This window comes from Equus asinus, chromosome 25, assembly GCF_041296235.1.
Source record: "Equus asinus isolate D_3611 breed Donkey chromosome 25, EquAss-T2T_v2, whole genome shotgun sequence".
NCBI classification, from domain to species: Eukaryota; Metazoa; Chordata; class Mammalia; order Perissodactyla; family Equidae; genus Equus; species Equus asinus.
Window position 1 is genome coordinate 16,834,716 of NC_091814.1, and position 14,675 is coordinate 16,849,390.

The 14,675-nt window shown below is 49.3% G+C and overlaps 1 protein-coding gene across 5 annotated transcripts in view; it reads right to left on the reverse strand.

Annotated features, from left to right (window-relative positions):
- Positions 1 to 14,675, reverse strand: part of KCNN3 (potassium calcium-activated channel subfamily N member 3) — a 178,937-nt gene that overhangs the window by 80,475 nt on the left and 83,787 nt on the right. For all 5 annotated transcript variants that reach the window (XM_014837099.3, XM_044757800.2, XM_070496835.1 and 2 more), the window contains exon 3: positions 7,158 to 7,576. In XM_014837099.3, coding sequence (XP_014692585.2) covers positions 7,158 to 7,576 — 419 coding nt within the window. The remainder of the gene's footprint in view (positions 1 to 7,157; positions 7,577 to 14,675) is intronic.

The following is a 14,675-nucleotide window of genomic DNA, read 5'->3' on the forward strand; positions in this document are numbered from 1 at the left end:
TGCACATTCTCAGGGTAGGGAAAAGCAAGGCTCTCAAGCAGGCTGCTGGGGTCTCAGGCCTGCCGCTCCCTGGTTCTGTGACCCAAGGCACACTGCTTAACCTCTCTGTGCCTCAATTTCCTCACATGCAAAATGGAGACAGTAATAGTCCCCATACCTCACAGAGCTGCACAACGGAGTAAGTGAAATAATACCTGGCTGATGCTATTACACTTTTAAAATTCTACCTGTGGTTATCTTTAGGTTGAAAAAATGATTTAAATCATATTCTTCTATTAAAATTGAATGATAGGGCTCGTTAAATTCTCTTCTACATAAGATGATGAATTTAGCATGCTTTCACTAATCCTTTTTAGTCTTCTCCTCTCAATTTTTTTGGGGGGAGGGAGGAAGTTTTGCCCTGAGCTAACATCTGTGCCCATCTTCCTCTGTTTTGTATGTGGGTCACCGTTACGGCATGGCTGACAAGTGGTGTAGATCCGTGCCTGGGATCCAAACCCGTTAAATCGCCAAAGCGGAGCCTGCCAAACTTAACCACTACACCACAGGGCTGGCCCCCTCCTCTCAATTTTTTAATCTGAGGGTTTGCAGCTCTCCAGTTATGGAATTATTGTGTTTATTTCACACAAATACTTTTCCGAGAATCCACTTTTTCTTTGACGTTAGAATTTGATTTTGTAACCACAGTTAAAGGCAGTCTAGACTTCATGTTTACCTGGCTTCAGTGCTGTCCACCTGTCTTTCTTTCACACTGGTCCATTATTAAGGTCTTAATTGTGATTCGTCCCTTAGTCAACTGGTATACAAGCTCCCCCAGAAAACCTTCTGAGCCCATAAAGCTCCAAGAACAGCTTTCGTTCCTTTTGTTTCCTCTTGTGAGTGACAGTAATGCCCTAACGTCTTCTGGGACTTAGGGTTTCTAAGGAAAAGCCTGTTCTGTGCTGTCTGTGTGCTTCCGCGGTTGTTTAGCCTTATAGCTCAGTGCATTTTCCTGAAAAAGACAAATTTCTTAGGCTATTTCTAGGGGCGGCTTTCTCTCTCCATTCTAACTGGAAAACAGGAAGCCTCTTGGATCTGCCTGATCTTAACCTCCCACCACCCCTCCAGCCAGCCAGAAATTCTGGGAAAGTTTTCTTCATGTATGTCCTTGATTATGCTTTTACCCAAATTGTTCTGGTTTCTTGCTCCAAAGTAACTCTAATTGTTGGATTTAACCTAGATTCTGTAGCCTCCAATTCTGTCCTGTTTGCCCTCTTCTCTCATCTCTTTGTTCTTGTCGTCTTCATTCTGAGAGAACTTTGAAGTTTGCCCTCCACATTCCACATTTTTTTAAATTCATTGCCCCCAGTATGGATTTTCTTTTTGGTAAAACAGTTTTAGTTTTCTGGAACTCTGCGCTTATGTGAAAATGCTTATGCATTTTCATTTCATATCTGCCCACTCTTGTCTATTGTGGAGAGTGCATCTTCCTGCACCGTTAGAGATGCCCAAGACTCTTTTAGTGTCGCTTTTTGTTTCTCAGAATTAAACATTCTTCTGCATCTTCAGTATGATTTTCCTCTTTCTTAATGCCGCAAGTCTGTCTCAAAGGCCTCATGTAGGATCCCATCTCTCCCTCCACACCCTCCCTTCCTTCCTCACTCTCCCCCCAAGCCCCTGCCATGAATTCATCTTTGAACAGGAGTGATCTATGGAGACCAGGCACTAGAGGGCAGGGTTCCAGAGTCTAGCAGGCTTCATCCAGTGTGGCAGGGGACTTTCCTATCCTCACTAACTAGTCCTCTGATACCCGAAACCAGTGGTCTGCAAACTTTTAAGATCACAGACTTCTAGCAGTAAAAATTTCTTTTTTTTTTTAAATTTTTTATTTTTTTTTTAAGATTGGCACCTGAGCTAACAACTGTTGCCAATCTTCTTTTTTTTTTTCCCTGCTTTTTTCTCCCCAAATCCCCCAGTACATAGTTGTATATTTTAGTTGTGGGTCCTTCTAGTTGTGGTATGTGGGGACGCCGCCTCAGCGTGGCCTAATGAGCGGTGCCATGTCCATGCCCAGGATCTGAACCCTGGGCCGCCACAGTGGAGCACAGGAACTTAACCACTCGGCCACGGGGCTGGCCCCCTAGTAGTAAAAGTTTCTTGAGCACGCGTTCTCCCCCTGCTATATGTATATTTATTATAAACTGCACACATTTCACTGTCTCCCTGCATATTCAATATTAGTAAAACAATTTTTTTAGATAAAAATAACTACAAATAGAAGTTCTGATCATTTCTTCCCATTGTCCCAGTGGGTCATGGTGCATATGTTCCACACTGGAGGTTGTACCTCAAACCAAAGCGGCCTGTGAGGAATCAGTCCTCGGCCCGTCTGTTCTCAGCTCTGCCCAGCTCACAAGGGCTCTGCCTGGGGGCTTGTGTCAACCCCATGCAATGTGCTTCAACCTGTCGGCTGTCTCCCTGCTGCCTGCTTGGAGTTGAAGCCCCCTGCCAGAGGTGGTAGGAGGTTGTGGGAAGGAGATGAGGGGGAGGAGGGAGCTGCTCTTGCTCCCTGGCTTCTGGCTCGTGCAGACCTGGGTGTCTGAGACAGAGGCAGAAGAAGATGGAGAAAGGAAGGCTCTTGTTATCTTCCTTACAATGGGAAGGGTGACTCTGTTTTAATGAGAGAAAGAATGGACCACTAATGGTTTTTCTCCAGTTCCAGGGGCCAGATCTCCAGAATCAAATTTCTCATTAAAATATGCAGAAAAAGATGAAAATTCACATCACAACCACCAAAGACCTGTTGCCAAGCTGGAAGGCCTGCGATCCTGAGACAGCCCCTGAGACAGCCGGGGTGCAGAACCTGGAGCCCCCCCAAGGGAAGAGTCCAAAGGGAATCCATTCAGGCGGCTGAAAGGTCATTTACAAAACCTGGCTTGGGATCACGAGCCTCAGCCCGCTTTATCCATGTTATGGGAGGCCTGGCCGCTCCTCCCAGGGAGATAAAGCTCCAAATGAGCCGGCAGACCTCTGCTCAGCCGGCCGCGCCAGGAAAGCCCACTTCCCCAACCTGCTGTGTTAGGACTGGGGCCTCAGACGGTCTCTCCACCAGCAAGGCGGCTTGGCGTGTGACAGTGTTTAATGAGGGGGTTCCTCAGATGGGCTCCGGGAGGCCTGTGGGAGGCAGGCACGCAGCCAAGAGAATCCCGGAGAATGCCGAGTGCCGCAACTGTCAGGCCTCGGAACCCATGATGTAATGCCTCCCTGGGGTCCAGGGAAAACAAGCCTGCTGTTGTCGCTGCCCTCCTGGCAACCAGGCACGGCCCTCCCAACAGCAGGCAGTTCTGGTAATTACTGATTTCCCCTCCCTCCTTGGAAGGAGGAAATGTGAAAAACCTTTATTGTCACATAAAAGCCAACCCAAGAGATGAGAAATGTCTTTTAAAATGCATCTTGCTGAAGAGGGATTTCCATAGCAACTTCAGAAGTGTGTGTATACAACCAGAGATAAGTCCAGGCCGATAAAGCCACCTGGAATGTGGACAAGCCCTGCTCTGGGCATCAGCAGACAGGAGTTTTTCTAGAACCTGTCATGCTGCAATGTGACCTTGGGCAAGTCACTTACCCTCTCTGCTATCTAAGGTAACAGAATCATTGTCAGATCAGGCTGAGCGAGATCAAGGTCATCTTGCCCACGTCCTCCTCCCATGGCGGTCCCACGCTTCAGTTCCCCGCCACGTGGCCCCTGCTTCCAGTTTCTACCCAGTGTCTGGTTGACTGATTCCTGTCTCAAGGTCTCTGCCAATCTTACTTATTATTTGACAGTGGGGAAAGACAATGATCATTTAAGCTTGATTCTAAAAGAAATTGCTGGGTCCTTTTAAAAGAAGTGCTTTGCCTGATTAGGAAAAAGTATACTTCGCTTACTTATGCATATTTCACAGTTCCACTGGGCAGATTCCTGGGGAAGAGTCTCTGAGACTCTGAGACTTGAGTGCAGGAGGTTTATTCGGGCTGCCCTTGGATCAAACCCATGAGGAGTGAAGGAAGTAGGACTGGGGAGAGGGAGAAGATGGAGCGATATGCAGTCACAGCGGGAGCTGTGGAGCCCCTCATGGCCCTGCAGAGTTGTCCTGCCAGAGGTAAAGAGGCTGGCCCTTTAAACTCCTACAGTGACGTCATCGGGTGCTTGCTGCCCCTGCGCAGGGGGCTTGACCTTGGCCGAGGCAGCTCCTTTAGCCAGGGCAATTCTGGGAGAGGGATTCAGCCCCAGCCGACAACCCCAGCTGAGGGAATGAGAGCCTGGGCCTAGAGGGGACATCTGGGTGGAGCATCACAGCCTCCCTTATACTCGGATATGTTTGAACTTAGCTTGAGGTCAGCCCTGAAGACAGTGTGATAAAGTGGTTACGAGCACGGACATCAGAGGCAGACCAAACAGCAAGACTGGGACTTAAGCATCAGTCTCGGTGGCTTTGAGACTCCCAGATGGGGAAAGTCTCCAGGAGAGCCCAGGCCACAGTTTCCTCGTAAGTGCAGGATTCAGTCTGGGGGGTGTGAAGAATCAAGTTCAAATTCTGGCTCCACTTCCCGAGCCTGGTGACCTCGGGCCGCATACTGTATATCAGTTCCCTCAACTCCAGAATGGGGACAGTCACGGCAGCTCTGTCACGGGTCTACAGTGAGGGCAAATAGAGTAATGTGTGGAGATCTCACACAGACCCGGCACAAGGTAAGTGCCCAAAAAACCCCCACCATGGCTTTACTATACGTCACGTGGGACTGAAGCAGAATCTAACATGGGCAAAGGGCCTTCTCATGAGAGAAGGGGAAATGTGAAGAGGACTTCTGATTTGCTCGTTGTTTCTCTGGGCCTTTGCCGCGGACTTCAGCTGGGGCTTGTCAGTCACATCTGCGGACAGAGGCCTGGTGCTCTGCCAGGGGCTGGGGTAACCCCACTCAGCTAGGAAGCCGTGGAGGGCCGTTCAATGCCAAATGAAATGCAGCAGGGTACTTTGCAAACTGTGCACTTTGAAGCACACTTATTTTCCCGTAAAAAACCATCACCTGTACTTGGGAGAGGTTCAGTAAATAGTGAAACTCATTAGCAAGTTCTTTGTTCCATGTCCAGCCCATTTGCTCATCTGAAAAATGGGGTGACCATACATGCCAAACGGGGCTGGTCTGAGGATGTGGAAGACTTCAAACATCTTAACGGGCTATGCGAATTCAGTTATGATTGTTGTCAGAAGACTTGGCTTCAACCAATCAGAAAGGAAAACAGGAAGAGCGTGGTCTACCTTTGGGAGGAACTGTTTTGTTCAGATGTTAAGAAGGCAGCCACAAAATTCCCAAAGAGCTATCAAGGGATCACCGTGATTATTATTAATTTTCCCTACCATTGCATTGCAGGGTACAGTTCCCGTAAAGCATCTTGTTTGACTCTAACAACAAATCCTGTAAAGTCGATATTATTATCCTCAGCTCGCAGGCGAGAAAACTGAGGCCCAGAGAGGTAAAATGAACGGCATGATGTTGCTCAGTTAAGAGAAGCATGAGGGGTTTGGGGCTGGAAGCCAAGCACATGCTTTGTCCACGGCAGAAAGAGTGTCTGCTCACCAGCGAAGGTTCACGAGCATCATGAGGTGTGGTCCTACGGAGAGCAGAGGTTGCAATGTCAGCTGCTGAGGAACGGGGGGTTCTGAATAGGTGGGTATCGTGTCCCTGGGGCTTTGTACGTGAGAAACGTCTCCAACACTGCACTGGCTCTCAGAGACCGACCCTGTCATGCTTAGGGGCCCTTGTCCCGTTGCAGAAGAACGCCCTCGTAGTTTGACTGTGTGTCTGCTGGCCAAGGATCTGAAAGAAATGTCTGCAAACAGGACATCTCAAATAGGAGGGGAAGCTGCTTCAACGCACCCATGTGAGATATTCTAGGCTAACTCTCCTCCAGACTTCTTTTTCTTGTTTTCTCTCTGCTGGGACTGGTGCATGGAAGATTTGGCAATACAATGATAAATGTTGATGAATTAAGGGCGACTACCAGGATCCGTGTAAATTACACAGATGCTTGACCAGGTCTCCCAACATAATAAAAATAACCTGTCTCTAGTGAACACATCCTCCTTCTGTCTCAAGAGATCTTCATTTTAAAATGAGGACAGTGAGGCCCAGAGAGGTTAAGTGACTTGCGCAAGGTCTCAGAGCTACTTAGGGGCAGAATGCAGGTTTCTAACCTAGGTGTTCAGTCTCCACACATGAAATCAGATTAAAATGAACATTCAGGGTCAGCTTGAAAGGGAGAGGAGTCACCGAGGGCAGCTTGAGGGTGGAAGTGGAAGGAGGGAGCAACAGTCCTACCCTTGAGTCTTGGTGATGGCAGTTCTGAGGGGCTGACATTGTGGGTTACAGCCCTGGATCTCTACTGGGCCATGTGCTCCTTCCCTCCCACTAGCCGCTTCTCTGAGTCACTGCCCAGCCACCAGCTGCCTAAAACGTTTCCCAAAGTACGTTCCACCAGCACAGTGCTTCTTAAACTTTAAGGTGCATATGAGTCACTGGGTGAACTTGTTAAAATGCAAATTCTATTCAGTATGTCTGCGGTGAGGCCTGAGATTCTGTGTTTCTAACAAGTTTCCAGTGAGGCTGATGCTGCTGGGTCTGTGGACCAAACTTTAAGCAGGGAGGCATCAACAGTGTTGTACAATGACAAGGGTTTGTGGGTGAATAATTTTGAGAAAATCTGGACTAAACAAAATTAAACCAGTTTCATTACTGCAGGACTTCTCAGAGGCTTTAAAAGGCTAGTGAGTATCATTAATCTCCAAGAGGAAGAGATTAATACAGAGATTGCGAAGCGTTGTACATGAGAAACAGTTAAAGTAACCAGAATACTTTGATATATTGGTTTACAGAGAGAGAACAGAAAATGAGGACTATTATATCTTCGTTTTTCCCAGCTTACCTTGGTTCCAAAGTTTCCACGTTGCAGCTCATATTCAGCCCTTACTTGGCCCTCCCCTTTGCCATTTTCTCCTTTGAGGTGCTTGGGGACATGCTCGTCTCCATCGGACCATACACATCCTGGCACCCCCGCTCCTCCTCCCATCCCCCACCCCAGCGTGGGCTCCGTGCTCAGATGGCCGGGATTGAGCGCAGAATGGGACCCATGGGAATACCTTTCGCAGACGCGGACGGTCCAGGCAGCGATGATCCACAGTGAGATGCTGAACACGAGCAGCACAGTGCCGGGGCAGATGGTCATGAGGGTCTTCATGACGAAGCGGGTGTTGAAGTTGATCTTGTTGAGGGCTCCGATGCTGCGGGACGAGGCATCCGTGAAGAGCTTGCTGTGCAGCAGCATGACGCGCGCGATCAGGTACAGGCGCAGGAACATGGGGATGGACAGGATGATGTCCACATCCGCCTCCGCCCGCGAGGGTGTGTAGGAGAAGGCCAGGCGTGCCGTCCAGAAGAACTTGTACTCGCCAGGAATGGGGTGGATGGCGCACACCAGCATCTCCAGGCTGATGTAGAGGATGCGCTCGTAGGTCATGGCTATCCGCCAGTCGTCCGCACCATTGTCGATCACGAAGAGCTGGTGGGAGCAGAGAGCCCGTTAGAGTGGCCGGGCAGGAACCGCCCAGCAGCCGAGGGAGGACGGGGCAGCTGACCCACCTCAGGGCCGGCTTTGGAGGCCTCGCTTGTGTGGTGAGAGTCGTGGGTGGGGAGTCGGGAGACCTGGCTACGACATGTTCACTCTCTGGGCCTCCATGTCTGTAAATTGCTTCCCAAGCTCCCTTCTTGCTCGAAGGCACCCCCAAACTGTTTCATGAGGAGGAAGAACAGCTCATTTGTATTAAAAACAGGTCCCTGAGCCCTGGAGGGGGATGTGGAGATGAAACAGTTTTCTTTCCTGGGTGGGTGAACTCACAGGGCTGGCACAGACGCCTCTCCCCATTCAGAAGAGAAATGGACTGGTGTTTGCTGGCAGTGCCTTGCTCTCGCACAGTGCAGTGGAGTGTTGATGTGTGGGCCCTGGAGCCCGACCGCCTGGATCTGGTTCCTGATCCTAACACCAACGAGCTCTATGATCTTGGGTGAGTTACTGAACCTCTCTGTGCCTCAGTTTCCTCACCTGGGGACAATAATAATACCTGCTGCATAGCGGTCTCTGTGAGGCTGCAGTGGATTAGGATATACGACGTGCACAGAATCCTGCCAGGCACCCAGTAAATGCTCCGTATCAGCTAGTATTTTTGTTAACATTATTAATGGATAGGGCCTCAGTCTTTCTGTAAAATGGGGGTTGGACTCGGTGACATCTAAGCCCCCTTCCAGCCCTAACCTTCTGTGAAGCTGAGATTCCTGCTGTCCTGCCATGAGGATGGGCAAAGCAGCGGAAACAAGCATTTACTGAGCACCTGCTGTGAGTCCAGCCTAGGCTCATACCGGGGCTCACATACAGGGAAGGCCCAGGCTTCTCAAGGAGGTCCCAGCAGAGGCTTCAGGGTTGACAAGACAGCTCTGAGCATGGCCCCCACGATGAGGATCCTGGAGGAGAACTAGAAGGCACTATGGGAGCAGCCGGCTCCGGGGCCGACTTCGGTCCAGGCTGCTCTAATTAGGAAGGTGTGATCTCTGAACAGGAGAGGGTACCCAGCACAGCACCCAGCTGAGACTCCCCTCCCTCCTGCCCCAGGGCAGCCGAGCCAGAGTGTTTCCAGACCCAGGTTTCTACCATCTGTAGGCACAGAAAACACCTAATAGGCTGCTCACAGGGTTCCCTCTGCTTTTGCCGCCGCCGCCAGGCCAAGTCATGGCCACATGACTGCCTGGCCAAACTCTCCAAATACCAAATGCAAAGCATCCACCCTCTAAGAAAGAACAGCATCAGGTTACTATAGTAACCGGGTTCACTCTGGGCAGGAACCGAGGCAAGAGTCACAGATCCCTTTGATTCCCTGATGGGGAACGAGACTGCATGCCAGCCAAGTTAAAGAGAGGGCACATTGCTCTGCCCGCTTGACAGGAAGGCGCTGGTCCTCGGCTGTGTCACCACCTGCCTCTCAGGTGCCCTGCTTCTGTCTCAGTTTCCTGGTGCAGGGTGGGTGCGGGGCAACATGGGCTGGTGGAGTGAGAGGCTGGCGAGCTAGACTGAACTCTCACACATCCAGTTATTAGCTGTGTGCTCTTAGGCAGGTCACACCACTTCTCTGAACCTGGTTCTGCATCTCTATCATGGGACCATTAGCCTTGACTTTGTCTACCTCATGGGATTAGCGGTAGGATCCAAGAATACAGAGAATAAGAGGGAATGTCCTTTACTAACCACTCTAAAAACAGGAGGGGCGGGCCCGAAGGGCATTCATAAACAGGGTGTGGGCTGAGGGGTGGACAAAGGGCAGACAGTAATAGGTTGCAGATTGAGAGCCTCTGCTAGATAGAGCTCCAATGCAGGGATCTGTGGATCTGCAGGGTAGGCAATATGTTCCAGAAGATTCCATTGCTGTCCCACATGAGGACACCCTTATGCCTACTCCCCTCTGGCCCCTGGAACCACAGTTCTCTAAAAGTAGCCTCACTCCTTTCAGACTTAGAGCAGATAACAGATACCCAACTCTGCTGTGTCCTCACTCAGCGTCCTGCTCATTCCTACAAATCACAAATCTCAGTTATGTATCTATTCGTGTTTACTTGGTTTTTGTCTGTCTCTCCCCCCAGAGCAAAGGTTCTCAACCTGGCTACACATTACAATCACTTGGAGAGCTTGTTAAAATACCCATGCCTGGGCCCACCCAAACCAAGCAAATGTGAATCTCTGGGCATGCAGCCCTGGCATAGGGATTTTTCTTAAAGCTCCAAAGCTGGTTCTAAATTGTAACCTGGATTGGGACCCCCCAGTAAGGGTTGGAGCTCCAAAGGGACAGGGCCTGTGTCTTTCTTGTTCCCTGGGCTATCTCCAGTGCCCAGCCCAGATTTTAGAACATAATAGATGTTCCATAAATGCTTGTGTGGTGAATCAATCACTGCCACTTACTGTGTGACCCTAGGTGACTAAGCTCCCCTCTGGGGCTCAGTTTCCTCCTCTGAGGAATGAGGGGATGGATTAGATGTGCCGAGGTGCCTTCTTCTCTGAAGAGCCATCAGTCTATGGTCCTCCGCAGACCCTCTGGCTTGACGCCTCCCACCAGGTGTGTGTTCTTGGGGCACATGAGCTCCCCAGGACAAGACCCACACCCGGCTCAACTCCCTCTCTCCAGGGCCTGAGACGTGCCTGGCACACAGTGGGCAGTCAGCAGGACTTTAGAGAATAAAGGGATGGGTAGGTAGATGATTGTGTCATACGAAGAAAAGGACAGATTGCCAGGGGCCCTTGTTAGCCACCCAGAATGGAAATTCCTGTAGAAAACTCACTCCTAAGCCTGTGACTAATGAGGTGCCTGACAATTCATCTTATGTCATGGGAAGAACACCTTCCTATTCCTAAAGGGTGGTCCAATCTGGAATAAATTGTCCCAGGTGATCTTCAAGCCTTAGAAAGTTCTGGAGCTAAGCTGGAACCAGGATCTTGAGTAGTGCTGAACCAGAAGGGTGAGGAGGAGTGGGCAAGCAGCTCCAAAAAAGGACTGTCCTCCGCTGTGGTTTGGTCTCAGCCACCCAGCCCCGGTTCTAGAGCAGGTTCCCCAGAGGTTTGCCCTGATGAATTTTGGGAGAGTGCTGAGATGATGGGGCAGGAGCACCAGGGAGCCCTCAAGAGGTCTGCTCTGGGCTGTCACAGAGCAGAAGCCTCAGAGGCCTGGGGCTGACAAGTTTCCTCCTGACCTGGCCTGGGTTTGCCCCTTGCATGCTGAGTGGGGAAGGAAAGCCACATTCTCCACGTTGCCGAGTCTTTCTGTTTCCTAAGCCTAAAGCAGTGATGTCACTCATCTGGAGTATGGCCAGCCTGAAGAGCCAATGCTTCAGTGCCAGTGCCCATGGTCTCCTGCAAGACCCGCTCATTCCTCAGATAGAGCCTTGAGCAGAGCTGGCTCCAGACCTATTCCTTCCACCACTTCATCGGTGCTTCTGAGAGCCTGCAGGATTGTCAGCCTATTAGTATAATTCTGAGAGCTCGGCAGGGAGATTTTATGCAACAGAGCAATTCCAAACCTGCCTTCAAGGAGCTTGTGATTAGAGAGAAAGGAGAAGCAACTCAATTCAACTCAACTCAATTCAATAAAACAATTAGTACTTTAAATTTTCTAAGAGAGTAGACCTTAAGTGTTCTCACACACAAAAAAGGTAACTACGCGAGGTGATGGAAGTGTTCATTAACTTGATTGTGGTGATCATTTCACAATGTATACATATATCAAATCATCACATTGTACACATTAAATATATACAACTTCATTTGTCAATAATACCTCAGTAAAAAAAGAACCAACTAGGTTAGGGCACTCTGGTGATATAAATACGAATCAGACACACATCCCATGAATCAGCGCCCAGGTTCAAGGAGCGCCAGCACAGGAGAAGGGCGTCTTGGGAAGCTTCTTGGGCGAGATGGGTTTCACAGCGCCTGGAAGCCTGCATCAGACAAACCTGGCGTGGTAGCTCACCAGGATGGTCATGGGTTCCTCCCATCCCGCTTGTGTGCTTCTTCACCTATGACTTTGCCTCTCCTCCCAGCAACAGGCACAGTCTATTTCTCAACCCCTTGAATCTGAACTTGGCCATGCACCTTGCTTTGGCCAATGGGACATTAGAAAATGTGATGCAGCAGAGGTTTGGAAAATGGGGCTTGAGGAGCAGTGGGGCTTGAGGTAGACATGTGGCCCCGTTTTCCCTGTCACCCCAGGCTACAGCCGGCACCAGCTGACAGGCATGCGAGTGAGGCCATCCTCGACCAGCTGCATGACAGATGCGCACCCCAGGTGAGACCAGCAGAAGAACTGCAGTGCTGAGTCCAGTCCAGATCGCTGACCCACACAGTTGTGAGCTGAATGATTATTGCTTTAAGCCATTAAGTTTTGGGGTGGTTTGCTATGCAACAAAATAATACATAACAAAACTAACTCACACACTTACTTAGTACGTCATTTAGAAGAGTCGGGTATTTGCCTGCCATGCCCGACATTTCCCTTTAACTTCTCATGCCATAGTCCCTAGAAGGAACTTCCACCCCCCACCCACCCCTCCTCCCCACCACAGTCGATCAGTGAGGGCTGGCCAACCTTTCTCAAGTAACTGGGTAACTGGATGGGTTGCGGATCCTGATCAAGTAGCATGCTGGCTTCCCCCACCCCTACTCCCATCCAGTGGACACATCATCTCATATATCAAGGAATAACTCAAAGCATTTAAAAAGTTATTTTGCAAGTAGTTAGTTATTTTGCATGTGGAGTATTTCTCACAGGTGAGGAAGTCAGCTGGTAGACTGAATCAAGGAACACAGGCAAAACGGAATCCAGTGGGTGGAAAGGAGAAAAACCACAGGGAGGCCGGGAACAGTGAATCTTGTTGGCAGATTTGGGGGGTAAATTGATTAGCTGACAGCCAGCAAAGAGGTCAGGGTGGGCATTCCATCCTTGAATGGCCAATCGGAGCTATCAAAGAGAACAACTGAAGTTATTTATGGGTTCTCCAGAACGCTTGACTTTTAGTCCTGGCACATGGACGCACAACAGGCTCTCTGTCTGTAATGTCTGCGGGGCCCTCCATCTGCGCCCCCATCTCAGTCAGACCAGGTCTGCACGCTTCCCTCAGCCGAGCTTCTCACAGAGCAATCATGTCCTTCACTGGCTCCCCATAGGGGCCAACTCTGAAAGGCCATCTGGTCACCTCAGGAGAGGTCAGTTCAGTGGAATCTCTGGGGCCCACCATGTGCTAGCTGCATGGCCCGGGACAGGCCATCCTGACAGGGGGACATGGAGTCTATCCTGGAGTGTCAGCCTGACAGAGCACTGAGTGCCAGGCCCGGCTTGAGCCCCCTACATTTCCCTCGGAGGCCCACAGGAAACCTGCCTTTTTTTTTTTCCTTTCAGGGTAAATAAGTTTGGGGTGGATTCATCGGATTCACTAGTTTTCCCCATTCTGCTTTGAAAGCCTCGAGGCCTTTCAGGTTCTTTATTTAAGCAATATCTTTCATTAAAATGTTCTCAGCTGTGAGGGGAAATCCTGCCTAGACATTTTCTGACCAACCTGAAAAACTTTCATTCTTGCGCAACTATGAATTTTTTTTTTAATTAAAGGAGAGAAAATGGAAAAGGCCTTTTGTGTTCTCTACTGTTCTCTCTCTGTAGGAGAAAAACTCCAGGGAAAATTTCCATCATTTAAAAAAACATATGCAGAAAAAAGGCAAAAGGAAAAAATTAAAGATTTTCTTAAAACCCAGTAATAATATATATATATTTTTTTCAAACTCCCTGGAGCATATATTCTGCATGTACACCATTATTATGGGGGTTTCCATGGAAACGACATCAAAAGTCCTGTAATACCTAATTAGGTTTCCCCAAGGACAAGAGCTGATCGCCAGTGATGAACTCCTGGGTCTGCAATAATGGTTAACATAAAATTTCCAGTCAGCAAATGCTCCGTGGAACTAGCTGAAGACAGGGAAAAACTGAAAAAGCAAAGGTCAAAAAAAGGTACCTCTAAAAGAGGCCAGCAGGTAAGTGGGCTGTCAGAAAAGTTGATCATTCTGCCACCACCCACTCTCAGAGGGGTGGGGTCCATGCTAGCCAGCTCTGTGTCTTTCTAAGAAGAAATCCTCCTCATCTGAAACTGCTGTGATGGATTGAGTCAAATGGCCCTGGGCCGTGTGTGATGTCCCACAGTGGCTCTTTGGTGGAGGCCAGAGTTCTGAGTGCCCCAGGCCGAGGTCACCTATGGTCTCCCGCAGGGTGTGTGAGAACCCACAGGGACCTTTGAGCCTGAAGTTTGTTTGGGACCATCAGAGACCAGTGGTGACCATAAACCCTTTCCTGTCCCCAGTTCTTAGAGAATGAAATCCAAGTTATAGCATTTGAGGAAGCAAGTAATTTTCACTCACATAAGAATTTCTTGATCCCTGACCATGGCACCGTTGGGGACAGAGCATTCTGCCACTGACCATCTGTGCGTGGGCAAGTCCCCTTCCCTCTCTGGTCTGCAGATTCCTCATCTGTAACATTCCGAAGGGTTGGATCCAAAAATGGAAAAAAAGGTTTTCCATTTTTCTCCTAGCTGTGGAGCCATTTTTTTCTAATGAGATTTTTTTATATAAGCCCAATAGGGGAAACAGATAAGCTCAGATCTTTTCTCGTTGAAAGGGTGGAGAAGAGCATTCAAAGGGCGACTCATTGACCTCCTCCTCCAGCCAAGCTCTTGGTGGTGGCCCCTCCCACCTCCATAGAACCCTTTAGTTGGAAAACCATTGGCTGGACCAGTTGGCCTCTACCTATAATAAGGGAGGAGGTAGGTGCTGGAAATCAAGGTGCTTTGAGTCTAGTCTGAGATTCTGGATGCACAGGCATGGAGCTTCACCCAGATCAGATTGTTCTTCATTCATTCATTCATTCAGGGTGGGTTGAGTCCCTATTCCGTAACAGTCACTGTGCTAAGCTCTAAAGATATAGCAAGAACAAGTAGACAAGGCCTCAGTCCTCATAAAGTCTACACTGTAGTGGAGAAAACCAGACAATAAACAGGTAAAGCATTTAATTTTAGTG